The 15,678-nt window shown below is 43.7% G+C and overlaps 1 protein-coding gene across 2 annotated transcripts in view; it reads right to left on the reverse strand.

The window, feature by feature from the left end:
* The window catches only part of FAT4 (FAT atypical cadherin 4), a 152,468-nt gene that overhangs the window by 49,154 nt on the left and 87,636 nt on the right, over positions 1-15,678 (reverse strand). For both annotated transcript variants that reach the window (XM_036240897.1, XM_036240896.1), the window contains exons 5-6: positions 10,662-11,584; positions 9,349-9,523 (exon numbers count right to left, since the gene is read on the reverse strand). In XM_036240897.1, the coding sequence (XP_036096790.1) occupies positions 9,349-9,523; positions 10,662-11,584 (1,098 nt within the window). The remainder of the gene's footprint in view (positions 1-9,348; positions 9,524-10,661; positions 11,585-15,678) is intronic.

Raw genomic sequence — 15,678 nt, forward strand, 5'->3', positions numbered from 1 at the left:
GCAAAACTGCCTTCGACTCAACTACAGAAGGAAGTTAAATGCATTTCATTTTCAATCATTGAAGGTAACCCTAACGTTATTTGATTTATGGAATCATTGGTGCCTATGAAAAGTTTTCAAGCAATATTTCTTATTAAAACGAATGTTCATCAAAATAGACAAGGCAAGCTCTTTGCCAATATCTTCCCACAAATAATTGTGACAGATGCAATCTTAGTGACAAACACCAACTGTCTTTAGATGTAAAATGTCATATTCCTCACTCCTGACCTCTCTTTTGATTCTGGAATTATCTGTAGCACAATGACCCCCTGGCTAAACAATGTGACAGACAGTAATTTAACTCAAAATGTCATCATATCCTCACCCAGAACAATGCCGCATGATGGTTAGTCCTTGTAGCTTTTAGAACTAACTTTTGCAAAAGCATCATGTTTCCCCTCCATTAAAAAGTAATTTCCAATCCCTGCATAAGAATGAAGTTTATTCTCTCTTTCAGTCAGATGATAAATGCCCTTAATTAGAAATGCTAATAACTGAACTTTTCCCCTCAGACCAATTCATTATACTGACACATAGGCCCTTCATAACTAAACCTTTGGGCCAAATCTATAGCCAGAATATCTCTATATTCCTTTAGTGTATAGAACGGGTAAAGAATGATGTATTTAATATGTGCACAAATTATTATCCCATCCCCAAATTAAATGCAAACACACACTCAGCCCAGCTGACTCACTGTCTATGCACGTGTGAGTAGATTGTACATACTGACTGCATATTTGAGTGTCGTATCTAACATTGGCTTTGCGCTCAGTGCTTTCCAAGACCCTTGGATATGTACTTTGATGAGGAGAGCAATCCTTTGATTTCAAGTTTATGAATATTCTTATTTTATGAAAGCTATTTTAATGACAGAAAAGTACAAGGTGGTGGTTTTGCTTCATAAATCAATTCTCTTTTTAATATAAAAGTAACATTTAATCCAAAGAGAAGAAAGTGTTATAAACACGATCTATAAACCAGGGCACGGTAGACATGCTCATAGGTGGGAACGGTGAGCCGTGGGGAAGAGACTCCCGGGTCAGGCTGAAACACCCTGTTTTCACTGATGAATGCCTGTCTGGTGGCTCACCTTCTTAACTCTCAGCTTTGTTTTTGTTTTTCTTTGAATCTATACAACTAGAATAATAGTATCTAATTCACAGGGCTGTTGTGACATTAAATTAGATAACATAGTACACATACTGGCACACAGAAGCCCTCAGTATTTACAGAATAAATATCATCTAACGGCCATGACTTGTCAAGCTGTAGCTCTACTCATGTGTCTTCCTTGGGAACTCAATGTTTATACCTACCTACCTACCTACCTGAGCGCTCCTCTGCATAGCTCACAACATCTAAACTCTAACGGGACCAAAAAATAATCACTGATAGTCTGCCCGAAAATCTTTCTCTCCCCATCTCCAGCTTTCTCAGGCCAATGACCTGGGGCTCAAATGAATTCATCTCATCTCCTAACTCCCATTCCCCTAGTTCTACCATCAAGTCCACTGGTAGGCTCAGGCTTCAAATGGGCAAGATATATAACGACTTCCCACCACCGCGGTCACCTAATTCCAGACACTGGCATCTGACTGGGGGCTGCTGGAATGGCCTTTCAGTCTGTCTCCCCTTGTTCTCCACAACTGCCCCCAAACAGATCTGTCCAAAATCTCCTGTCACCCCGCCCCCCCCGTTCAAACCCCCAACAAGGCTTCTCCTCACTCTGAGTAAAATTAAAGCTCCTGACCCTGGCTCTCAAGGCCACTGGTCTAGCTTGTGTCTGCCCCCTTCCCAGCCTCCTCCTCCTCCATTTACTCCCATGCCCCTTGCTGGGTCTCTGCCTATGACCAGCTCTACCCCCCCTCAGGGCTACTGCATCTGCAGTACTCGTCACCCTGACCTTCCCATGCACTTTCCGAACCCTGGCACTACCGAGAGGAACTCCCCCAATTCCTCACCCTCTAGCCACGAACCTGCTTTATGTGGCACATGGCACCTCCTATCAGTCACACCTGGTCTATGCGTCATATTTTGTTTCCCGTCCATCTTGTTCCTCGCACATAACCTCTCTGAGGACAGAGACGGGCGCTTTTCCCCACTCTACCTCTGGTTTCTAGGGGATCACCTGGAAGGGACCGCTCCATAAATGTCCTCTAACAAAATAATATCAAGATACTTGTCATGCATAATACAGCCCACAGAAGCATAGAGCCGCATGGACTATAACCAGAGTTCACTTATAGGGTCTATCCAGTTAGCATCATAATTTGATTTTAATAAATGCAAAGTAACAACTGGCCAACTGCTGACACGATTACCATCGTCCACCTGTAAAGCCTAACGGATTTCCTAGTTAGCATTTCCTCTGAACAATGCCTAAATTTAAGCTGACTTGCAAAACATCGAAATTGAAATTACTGATCCAATTAATTTGGCTTTCCTTAAAAATATTTTGGAAAAAAACAAACTTATTTGCAGAAAGAAAAAATAACTGTTGAGTGTTTTATTGACTGGAGCACAATGAACAGCAGTCAGAGAAGAGGTTCCTTGGAGCCGTGCGTTTGGAACCTCACTCTGCAGAGTCCGCAGACCCGCCCGCAAACAGCCCAGGGGAGCAGGGCTCGCCGAAGGGAGAAACCCTGGATCCCGTCCTGCCCTGTGCTCTTGGCCTGCGCAGCTCTGGCAAACTGCCTAATTATTCCAGGCCTCAATTCCCTTATCTGCAGAATAAAGGAAATGACCTGGCTTACCTCCAAGAAGTCTTCTGGCTACACAATTATCATTTTAAGTCAGATTTCTCGAACTTGTAGCTTTTCTCACATGTAGTTCTCTTTGACAATGGCTGCATGGTACTGAATCATACCTGTAACAGCCTTGGTTGTCCTGTTTTCTAGCACATTCTCTCTGTCCCCCGAAAGGGGAGTGGCCATTATTAATGGTTCACAGATTTTTGATTTACTAGTGAGGGTGTAAGTACATCTAAGTTAAAAAATAAAAAAAAAATACCCACATTTTTCCCCCTAAGAGACCAGGAAAAATTACTTATATAGATGTCTATTTATTGAAATAGTTCCTTAAACACCCAAATTTGCATAACAAAAATCTAAACATGCAAAACTTTTCACATCACGCTATGTAGAGTCGCAAACCCTACAGGTAGCTGTGTGAAGCCAGGAGCCATAGAGCATCTATTTTTTGCAGCTAAACGGTGCTTAGGTATTTGGTAGAAATGGATGGTCAGCAGCACAGCACAGAGCAGAGACAAGATTTACCTAGAAACGTCTAGCAGATAACAGAATTGAGTAAGAGCCAAAAGGTTCGGGGAGTCATGAGAATGTAGCTCCAACAGTATTCTGAGCCCTTGAAACTCAATCAAAGCCGTAAAATGCTTCAGTGGGTCCTCACATATGACTGCAATTTATCACGTCATATAAACTCCACAGACCTGAAATGCCCGTGCTGCTTTTCCAAGCAGAGGACAGTTTGGATGACACAACCAATGTGCAAAAACGTAAGGCATTTCAGCCATGAGCTTACAAAGACTGGCGTCTTTCCTTTTGGAGGGTGCTTTGAAAAATCTGCAAGTGATGACTCTATAGCAATAAACTAAATATAAGTATGATAAATGAATGTAAATAACAGTTGCCCATAGAAGTAACAAGATGGTGATTAATTGAGAAGTAATTATCATCATCTTTCACTCACTGAATCATTCATTCATTCAACAAATGTTTATGAGCACTTGCTAAGGTGCAGGTTCTCCTTTGGGTGTTTCTAGAAATTCAGTTTTGAACAAGACAGGAAGTTTACATTATCCCGGAAGGATGATCGATGTTGATGGGGTAAATAAATTATATAGATGTATAGTATATTCTATTAGATACAAGCCTATCATTTTTAGGTAGCCATTAGTGTTGGGAAGAAATCCCAGGGTACAGTGATACTAGGAAGAGAACAGACCATTAGCTTGGTGGTCAGACAAGACCTCGGTGAGAAGAAGATATTTTACCAAGATATATTGACAAATAGCCAACATAAGAGTGTCCTTCCCTGAAAACAACAACAAAACAGCCGCGACAGAGTAAAACCCGATGACAAGTGCATAGGGCCACGGGCAGGCAAAGACTGGCATTTATGAAGAGGCCAGATAAGTGGACAGAGGCCAAGGAATTCAATGCCATGTGGTCGATGGTAAGAAGTTTAAGTTTTATTTTTGGAAACCATGGATGGCTTTTTTTGTTTGTTTTTTTTTTTTCTTTATTGATTTTAGAGAGAGAGGAAGGGAGAGGGAGAGAGAGAGAGAAACATCGATGAGAGAGAACATCAACTGGCCGCCTCCTGCATGCCCCCACTGGGGATCGGGCCCACAACCTGGGCATGTGCCCTGACCGAGAATCAAACCGGCGACCTCTTGGTGCATGGGTTGACGCTCAACCACTGAGCCACACTGGCCGGGCCACTGATGGGTATCTAACAAGCCACGGGGCATGGCGATCTGATTTGCAGTTTGAAGCTCCCAAGCTGCTTGCTGGAGAAGGCACAGGGGAGAGGCCTGGGCAGTTAGGAAGCTACCACATTAGCCCTGGCTGAGACCCAGGCGGCAGGCGTAGCAATGAAGAGGGCACGTTCAGGACATTCTTCCACATTATTAGAAGCACCGACTTCTTGTAAATGGACTTGCTGAATGCAGGGTACAAAGAAAGAGGCATGAACCATGACCCCAAGGTTTCCCTTTAGCAATTGTGAAATCGTAGGCAGGTTATTGATGGTGCTTAGGGAGGTGGACAGGAGTCAAAAGTTTTCTTTGGCTTCACTAAGCTTGAGTTGTCCAGCAAACACGTTGACTAATATTAATAACTACAACACGTCATTGTCTTATTTATCCCGGCCAATAAGTTTTTCCAGTGGAAGTAGTATTTCTGTTCTACAGACATAAACATATAGATGACCCGTCCAAGGTCGTGTAGCTAGAAATGGCAGAGATGGGATTTGAACCTTATTTTGTTTTTCTAACTGTAAAGCTGTGTCTTTACCTCTAGGACATACTTCCAGTTTGTAAACTAATTCTCTGAATTAACCTTTTATAATGTGAACTGCCCTGGGTTCTGTGATGATTCCCTACAACTGACTATCTTAAAATCATGACCTGACTCATTGCACATGTGAGAAAATGGTAAGAAACAGTCTTGTGAGGGAGGCTTCTTGGGACCCGAGTGCAGACCTCCAGGGCCGCCAGCTGCCCTCTGGCAGGACCTGCAGAGCTGGGGTCTCTGCAACACCTGCCTCACCAGCCCAGGCGGGCGCTCGAGCCTCCGAGGACTTTCTACTTGGCACAGCCCATATTTCTAGAAGAAACAGCAGTAAGTATATAGAATAAAGGGCCCTGGCTGGTTTGGCTCAGCAAGCGAGCACTGGCCCCCAGACCGAAGGGGTTGCAGGTTCGATTCCTGTTCAAGGGCACATTCCTGGATTGCAGGTTTGATCCCCAGCCCTGGTCGGGGTCATGCAAGAGGCTGCCCATTGCTGTATCTCTCTTACACAGATGTTCCTCTCTCTCTCTCCCCCTCCCTCCTTTCCACTCTATCTAAAAAAAAAGGAAAAATATCTTCAGGTGAAGATTAACAACAACAACAATAAAAACCACCTTGAATAAAGGCAGACTATCCATGCTTTAAATTATAGTTAAACAAAATAGCTTTAATTGAGTTAACGTCTCAACTCATTAAGTTGCTGATTAGTAATTTAATCCTACAGAAAAAAAAAAAGCAAAGCGAGTAGAATGGAGACGCTCTGTGGGGCGTGGCGATTGCGCACGCAGCCTGCGGCCCAGGCACACAGGAGAGTGGGGTCCCAGCGCCCTGTGAACCGGAGTCCGGAGTCAGTAGAGAGCTTCCAGATGTGCGCCTCTGGAGCCAGGCAGCCAGTAAATAACAATACGAAGAAAGGGCAACGCTAGCATTTTCTCCAAAAAGGATCCAAAGATTTAGACGTTTGCTGATAAAAAAAAAAACAGCAACTCCTGCTTCAGCGTCTCTGTCTGAGCAACGCTGCCTGTCTTGGCCTGACACCAGGTAAGGGTTTGAAAAGAGCAAAGGGACAGTGACCTGTGGGCTAAGCCATAAAACCGGCAAACCTTTCTGTTTAGAACACTTGGACATTTTCCTGGGTCTTAGAACACTGCGAATTCGGGAACGACGTGGCATCTGGGATCTAAGAGTGGCCGTGTTTTCTTCTGCATTTCCTCTTGTCATCGACCACCGTGACTTTTGAATCAGAGCGGTGGACGTGTATGTCACAGCCCGCGTCACAGACTTCATTCCGGAATGTGACACTGAACTGCAGATTCCGGAGCCCGCTTCTGAAATTCTCTCCGTCTCCCACGAAGGGCTGGTTTACGCCCCCAAAAGTCCGCCCCGGAATTGAATGCAAACTCGTGGTCAACACAGGCTTCTCATTACTTTGAGATCATCTAGTCCAACTTCCCTCCCAATTTCTGATTGCTTTCTACATGATCCATAGTCAAGGATCTTCGGATACTTAACTGAACACTTCACCCCAGTGGCCTCAGAAACACCAGTCCATGTTAGGGCAACTCGAAAAACAGAAGCACTCATAAAAGTGTGTGCTTTGGGACAATCCTCTGATTTCGAGGACTGCCAAAATACTGGCGCCTACGGCACCAGCGACCCTGAATCTGGCTCATGCTCCTTGGCATCACATCTCAGTGAGCGACAAACTGCAAACACCCTCATTTTACTGATAATGTGGGGCAGAACCCACACAAACCGGGTCTTCACATGTCTCAGGTGATGGCAACGGTCCTTCACGGGAGTGAGTTGTACTTCTATTAGCTGTCCTTTCATGAAGAATTCCAGAGCCGGTTCTGCCCGGGACCAAGGCTGACGGCTCCAGGAACTCGCCTGCTCCCTGAAGCGGGACTTGGTTCTCGCGCGGTCTGCACACTGAGACGGGTTCTTCACGGGGTCCCCTTGGACTTCAGGGGGAAGTCCCTCCTAACAGGCTTACCACCCCTGTCCATCACGGGAGAATACTTTTAGCTCGACGAGGTCACGTTTGCTTCCTCTCCTTTCTCTTTCCCAGGGACTTGTCCCTTTGGTGGTGTCATTCTGATGGAGGAACGGAACCGGACGTGCTGGCTACATCAGCCGGCTAACCTGCAACACCCTCCTCCGTCACACGTTGGCTGAACTACAATCTTCGAAATCTGCGGTTGTTTTAAATCGTTAACCACTTACCACGCAATGTTGTCTTTGGAAGTTTGAAAAGAAACATCTGATACATAAAATAAATTCCTAATTTAATAATATATAAAATGAAACTTAAGCTGCATTTTTAAAACATGTTTTTTTTTTTTAAATCAATCTGTAGTCTTTTAACAAGAATACTTGTATAGTAAGGAACAGGGAAAATTTTTCTAAGAATTAAAGTATTTAAAATCTTTCCAGCTGGTGTGGCTCAGTGGTTGAGCATTGACCCCATGCACTAAGAGGTCGCCGGTTCAATTCCCAGTCAGGTTGTGGACCCAATCTCCAGTGGGGGACATGCAGGAGGTGGCCAATCAACATTCTCTCTCATCAATGTTTCCATCTCTCTCTCCCTCTCCCTTCTTCTTTCTAAAATCAATAAAGAAAAAAAATAAAATAAAATAAAATATTTAAAGTGCATAAATCACAATTCTTATTACAATCATTGTATATGCTATGTGATAGGCATAGTTAACCTTACAATAAACTGCTTTGTAATTACTATCATCCCCTTTTACTGAGGAAGATACTGAGGTTGACAGAGATAATACATCTTATCTGAATCACAAAGAAAATTACGGCGGAACCAGAATTTAAATCAAGGAAAATTCCAATCCAAATCTTTCATCATATTATACAACCTATAATTGTGTTTGCTTTCCAAATAAGATAATTTTAGAAATGAGTATTTTCAAGTCTTACTTTCCCTACACACTAAAACCTTCCGTAGACCCTGAACTTGGAAGTTAGATGTGCTAGGGTCTGAATTCTACTCTGTTACATACTAGCTGTGCAATCCTGGGCAAATTATTTGACTTCTCTGAACCCGGGTTTACTGTAAGTGAAGTGGAATTAGAAACACCCACGTCTTTGAGACGATGAGGAAGAGTAGTGTGTGAAACGGTCCGTGTGTGTAAACCTGGGGCACTGTGTGACACGTGGCCATGAGCAGAAAACCCCCCTTCTCTCTGTTTCCCAGTAGCCTCCTCTTGGCGGCAAAGACACACAAAAGGTTTTCAAACTCTCAGAACTGTCTGGTTGAAAACAGGCACTTTTGCCTACCTGGTTACAGCCTTTCTCGGCCACAGCTTTGATGTAGACTGTCCCAGAGTTCAAGGCCTGGAATTGAGAACATCCGTGGGCTGCGCTCTGCCTGTCCTGGTCACCCCACACTGCACCGACTTCCCGAATCACATCCCGCTGCCACCCTGGAATGACCCACGCGGGACACCCTCTGGGCAGCAAGTGTGATTGTCGCTGATGTCTTAGCTCGATTCCTGGTCCTGGTTTCTCCTCCCCATGTCACCTCCACAAAGGTTCTGCACTTGTGGGTGCCCAGTATTAACCACATGTCTCCAGTTGTAACTGGAGAGGGAAGCTCGGACGAAGGCATTTTAGTTATAAAACCTTGGTTTTCAATATCTGAATGTCTACCAGTTCCTACTCCTTGCCACCTCTCTTCTCTCCAGGTGACTGCTGAAACACTGGGTCGATCTGAGCCACGGGCCAATGACTGCATTTTCCACGAGACGGGGGACCCTTCGCACCTGCTGACCTCCAAGCACATGCTGACTACGCGCACAATGAACCCCGTGTCACGTCAACTTAGTTTAAGTTTTATGCGGTTACCAGACTACATTCTATTCATTTCTCCTCCGGATTTTTTATTGTTTGCCTAAAACATAACACGGTCATTCACCGCATTAAAGAAGTACAGACAATGTTGCTTTCTTTCATAAAGCAATAGTCTCAGAAAACCGCACTCCCCGAAGTCAACGAGAATAATATAAACAGCTGCCTCCGTTAATGATCACGGGCATTATCGTCTCAACACATAACACGTGTCCATCCTTACTCATAATCTCAAAATCTCCGCCCGGCTACATGGGCTCTAACTGATACAGCCACAATAGGAGGGCCAAGCATGCGTGAATTTCAACAAGCACGCACCATAATGATGGCAGGCACAAACATTTCCTTTTACTCCTGTTTCGAAGACGTTCTCTGCCACTGAGGGAGGTTAAAACACACTTGCCTGAATCTGTAGCTGTGACCATCAGGACAAAGTGCTCCTTGGTCTCTCGGTCCAAGCTCTGTGTCACTCGAAGTTCCCCACTGTCCGAGAGAGTAAAAGCACCATCTTCGTTACCACCGAGCAGGAGGTAAGACAGTTTGCTGTTTGAACCTTGGTCATCGTCTCTTGCCACCACCTGTAAGCGAGCAGAGTACCAGCCATGAATGCGTCCAGCTAACAACGCACACCACAGAGTAACACGTAGCATTAAAAACAATGAGACAGAAGCGTGTACACCAGCAACTTCTCACCATTTCCACCTCGGGGCACACACAAACTCGTCACTAAAATTCTGCGGCACACCAAAACTACATTTTTTGCTGATCCCACAAAAAAATGTGGGTATAATTTTGATTCATTCACCCCGGACGGCTACTGTTGTGTTGGCTGCTGTCATTTTTTTATTGGACAACCGAAGGAGAGAAGGTCAGCGCCTCTGGCTAAACAGTCAAGTACGGCATGTTTTAAACAGTCTTGCTGTGGAAGCCGGTTGGAAACTGCTGATATATACCAATAATTAAAGTTATTACAGTTTCAAAGACACAGTTCTCAGTTTCAAGTAAAAAATTCAAATAGTATAGAGTAGTATGCATGCTTGGTGTAAAAATAGGCACAAAATCAATTCCTAGCATTTTTAGAAAGGCTTTTCAGAAAGTCCTAACAGCAGTTTCAGCTCAGGAGTGGGATTCGTAAAAAGGGAAGGGAGAACCATGTTTACAAGCAAGTTTTCAAAACTTTACATCATGTGCGTTCTTACTACGTGCAGACAACCCAGCTATAGTGAAACAAAGTTTAAAAAATACACGAATACCTAAATGTGTACAACATGAGTACGCACGAAAGAATGAAATTAACATGTCATGGTCAATCTACAAGGAGGTCAAAAGGTGCAATTTTCACTAAACCTTTCAAGATTTGCTATATCGCCTGGCCAGTGTGGCTCAGTGGCCGAGCGTTGACCCATGCACCAAGAGGTCGCCGGTTCGATTCCTGGTCAGGGCACATGCCCAGTTTATGGGCTAAATCCCCAGTGGGGGGCGTGCAGGAGGCAGCCGATCAATGTTCTCTCTCATCGGCATTTCTCCCTCTCTCTCCCTCTCCCTTCCTCGCTCTCTAAAATCAAAAAAGAAGAAAATATATCTATTCATGAAGATTTGCTACATCTGCAATCATGCACTTACGGATGAGAATAAGAAAGAGGGAGGGTTTGCGTGGACATTGCAATTACGTTAGATGTCTTACAGAGAACCCAGTGTCTGTTTAAGTATACTGACCTGGAGGACTGTTCTGGGTAGGGTCCCTAAATTCTCAGGGACATGTACGGAATATGGAGACAGCTCGAACACGGGGACAAAGTCATTGCTATCCAGCAGAACAACGCTGACCGTGCAGGTATCCGTTCTGGGGGTGCTGCCCCGGTCTGCAGCCTGAACAGTTAAAAGGTAAGAAGGGGTCCTTTCTCGATCCAATGGCTTGGCCACAGTGATGGCGCCTGTCACCGAGTCAATCCGGAATTCCTGGTGTGCGTTCCCGTCCACGATGCCGTAGCGAACCTGTCCGTTGGTGCCTTCGTCCCCGTCGGTGGCGGACACCTGTGTTATGTCCGTGCCTGTGAGCGTGTTCTCATCGATCTCCACTTGATAGGAAGCCTGCGCGAACGCAGGGCTGTTGTCATTGATGTCGAGGACCATCACCATGACCTCTGTGGACGAGGAGAGAGGCGGGTGGCCTTTGTCCGTCGCCACCACGGTTAGCGTGTAATTGGAAACCTCTTCCCTGTCCAGTTCTCCAGTGAGCCTCACTTCGCCGTCGATGGTCCCGATGCTGAACTTGTTCCCCAGGGGGTGCAGCAGGGTGTACTCGATATAGCTGTTGGGGCCGCTGTCCGGGTCAGTCGCTTGAGCTTTGAAGACAACGGTATCGATGGGCGTGTTTTCGGGCACGTAGGTCAGTTTCGGGGAAAGGAAGGCGGGCGGGTTGTCGTTGACGTCCAGCAGGATGATGGACACCTGGGCCGTGCTGGTGAGCCTGGAGGCCGGGGGGCGTGGCAGGTCGTGCACCTGCAGCGCCAGGTTGTAAAAGGACTGCGTCTCCCGGTCCAGGGCCTTCCGCACGGTCAGCACGCCGTGGCCGTCCACCGCGAACTGCCCCAGGCCGTCCCCCGCCGCGATGCTGTAGGCCAGCTGCGCGTTGAGGCCTGCAAGGGAAGGGACACGTGTCACTCTGCCCGCCGGGCGCTGATGGCCCGCGGAGCGCAGCCACAGGTGTGCGGGGACCCTCGCAGGGGACCGCTGCCGCCTCCCCGCCGGCCTCGGGGCTGGTGAGGCTGCGGTGAGGTCTCCTTGTCAGCAGCGCACACGCGCAACGCGCCCTGCGAGCGTCCGGTCCCCAGATGCTCACGGCCTGGTGAGCAAGTGATAGTATACACGCTGTTTGCTATTTACTGCGGCGTTGACATGTTCAACGACGCGAGTAAAGAGGAAAACATGTTCCACGGGGCGTCACTTTTTCTGTACGTCCCCTTATTTCTATCACATAATTCCTGCCGGCTGAACATGAACAGGGCCACACGCTATACGATTGGCCCCAAATTTATAACTTCAGTAATTTATTGAGGCCGACACTGGTTTTCAGAGGAGGGCAATAAAATTTTCTAATGTATGGCACTAGTCATAGATACTTAAGTCTACTTTTAGACTTCTTGTCAGACCAATAAATACTTTTTAATTCCTATTAGGCACCTGGCTCATGGCCTTTGTGAAAATCATTCTCTCTCGAATTTTATTAGGTACATTTAATGTGTTTTAAAATATTATTTAAAGGAAATGTTAGCAGTAAAATTGTACATGGAAGGCTCCAAATACAAATGCTCACACTATTATTGGGCTGTACTTAGATAGCATTTTATCTATTTTTCCTAGAAACACGTGTTACTTTTTCATTAAAAAAGTGATACAAAAATCCTCATTTCAGCAATTGACCGCAGACATTCTTCTAAAAAAGATGATGTGGAGAATGATCCCTACGGTGTTAGTAAATAATGTACAGGCAAATAACAGGTAGGCAGTGAAAACAAAGGAAAATAAGGTTTCCTGACCCAGAGTCGTGTTTTCTACACTAATCCATAATCACATGTACATTTTCCTATGTTAGCCTAATGATACTGGGATACAGTAGGATAGTATAAGACTTGGTAAGAATATTTGTGTCCCTAGATAACCCATCCTTACTAAAGATTTTATATTCTGCGTTTTGTACCAGGAGAAATTCATTGAGTTAACATACTGCTTACACATAGCTCCTATGTTTCTGAAATTAATTCCAACTATTTAGGTGTCAGAAATGATGTTCACTGTTTGCCAAGAGTCTTCTAGAACAATTTGTTTACCCTTTTTCTCTTTTTTTCCTTGAAAAAAACTTTCTCAGGATTCTTGAACATTTGAGTCACCGTTTGCTTTTCCTTGAAACTCCTCAAGTTCCCTGCAAAGGCGAGTTTGAGCTGAGTAATGGGATTTGTTTTCCCACCCGGTAGGGCCTGCCTGTTCTTTTTTTTTTTTAATGCTAGAATTATTCTTTCTGGTACTTTTATGGCCTCTGTCTAATGTCCTTTATCCACAGACTGATGCAGAGAAAAAAAGTATTTATGAAGAAACGTTCAGGCACTGGCTTATTCACAAAAATGTCTAAGATAAACAAGGGTTGAGTGGATCTTTGAAAAGGTAGGTTTTCTTCCTCATTATGACTTGTGGCTTTTAATCTTTACAGTTTATGACCATTCACAAGTGAACAAAGCAGAGGTTATAACGGTCAGAATACTTACCACTCTGAGGATCGGGGGAAATACGAATAAATAACGTTAATGGAGGCCACAGTCAATTCAACAGCTGGAGATAAATATGCTTTTAAGATCTGAGTAGAACAAGGTCAACAGCTACTTCAACTCCTCGACGAAGATTCCACAGGTTTGGGGGAAGAAAAGCACCATGATATATGGTCCCCCAAAAATTACTTTCTAAGGAGAAATATACCTATACACACAAACACACACACACACACACACACACACCTCTATATAGAGATATAGAGATATAGATAATTAAAATGAAAGTAATTTGATTTAATATATATTAATATGTATATTTTACATATAATATATTATGTATATATTTAATATGGATCTTTAAATCAAATTACTCTCTACGGAAAATTCCTGCATTTCCTATAGCTCAGTCCATCAGTGAATACCAAATTCTTAGTCTCTGAGGCACAAATTGAGACACAATTATTATCAAGAAAAAGTTGTGAAAACATCTGGATAAAAATAATACCGACAAGCAGAGAGATAAAATGTCATTCTATGGGAACCTACAAAATCGTTCATGCCGAGATCAAAAATTAAAAAGCCCGACAGAATTGCACACAGCCACGAAGTGAGTGACGGGCTAGGTTTCCGCATGAATCTAGTGGACGCCACCACGTACGATGCTCCCTTGAGCAAACAACCAACCTGCAGAGGCAACAAGAGAACCTGATCCCAAGACTGTATGTTCACGCTGTAACAACAGCAGAACAGCCTCTTTTTTTAGGGAAAGAGTTTGGTGGGGGAGGTTGGTGGGGTAAGTTTAACTCTAAATAGAATTATAAAAAAAGAAAAATTTGATTACATAGTCAAATTCATAATGCCAAAACTATTAGGTAATAACATTAAAAATAAACTGATGGTAACTGTTACTGTCTTGGAGAAAGTAATTCTAAAGAAAGTACTTCTGCACAAAATATTGCAACACCATCTAAAAACCAGCTCTCAACTCTGAGACTGAAACCCTACTGCAGCTATTACAGGCCAGGGAGGCTTCTGTGTTTAGTTCCCGGGAGAGAGAGGACTTTCCACTCCTGAGAAGTCTGAGTGACCCTGGGCATGTGCTCTCCATCTAGAAAACTCGTGTGGACACATTGAAACTCAAAACTCTCCCTGAACATTTGAAGCGTCCTGAGAAAGAGCTTGGGCCATTTTTCTCTTTCTGCATCAAATATTAGATTTGTGAAACCGTAAATACATTACTTTAAAATCCTATAATTTATCCAGAGTGTTGAGACTTGAATCAAGTGGGCTTCCTAGCCCACCAGATCCCCAAACTTAAACCAGTCCGTATTCTTTCATGTGTGTTCAATGTTCCGAAAGTGGTTTAGTTACGTGATCCTTTCGGGCAGTTTTACTGTGTGTGGGTGATGGTATTGTGTTGTGGGGGGTGCTGTTTTTTATTTCAGCCTCATGCACAATTTAGTGTCAGGAAACACAGCAGGTAACTATAGGCATACAGTTCTGTTATTAAATGTGTACACCTATTCACAATCTGAAAACCATTCATAGCTTAAATGATCTGTATTGTGTACCATGAACATACAGATGAATTTATTCAGGAATCATTACAATCATTTTATTCTCAAAATACCCTATGACTCCCCAAGATTTTGAAGAATATAAGATTTATTCCTAAAGTAATGAAATAATGATCAAAGCCAGAGTATTTCCATAAAGCTTCAATTTATAATAGTTTGCCTCAATATAGTACTTTTTTACTTGTGTGCATGAGAGTCTTGAGATTAATACATATACTATTTATCTTGTGAAAACAGTAAACTATTTGCTTTATTTTTATTAAATGATCATGTAACCTAAAATTTTAGGTTACCCTCTTGGAGAATTTAGTTATAGATAACAAAATCTTGAATCTGTTATCATATAAAATTTCTTCATCTAAGAAGATGACAATATTACCTCCTCAAGAACATTTTGATCAGAGAGTAAGACAAATTTGTTAATTTTAGAAAGACTAAGAACTGCTGTTTGCAAAATATCTTGAGAACGATTTAATGTAACTGAGTTGGCAATTTTAAACAAACAAGGTAACCCTTGTACAGTCTTATCATTATCCTTGAAATTCAGAGAGAATAGGAACTGTGTCCTGCACTTTAGGTCAAGGCACAGGAAACTCCACTGATAAAAGTATTCAAAACTAAAACAATGGGGAAATGTAACTTGCATTTTTTTTTTAACCCAACACAATTAAAGAGGGAAAAAATAATCTATGAAAAGCAACTTGAAATCAACAGTGAGTGTATGTCTGTGTGTACTTGTGCATGGCGTAGCCCGGGGTATTTTTACAATAAAGTTTCTTCTTTGTCACCCTCCCAGTTGCCTACATGCTAAGGCATGAGGATACACGAACTGTATTTCAGGAGAGCAGCCAGTCCCAGGAAACAATGGGGGGCCCTCTCCCACCCATAAGA

This window comes from Molossus molossus, unplaced genomic scaffold (assembly GCF_014108415.1).
Source record: "Molossus molossus isolate mMolMol1 unplaced genomic scaffold, mMolMol1.p scaffold_m16_p_4, whole genome shotgun sequence".
Classification (NCBI taxonomy): domain Eukaryota; kingdom Metazoa; phylum Chordata; class Mammalia; order Chiroptera; family Molossidae; genus Molossus; species Molossus molossus.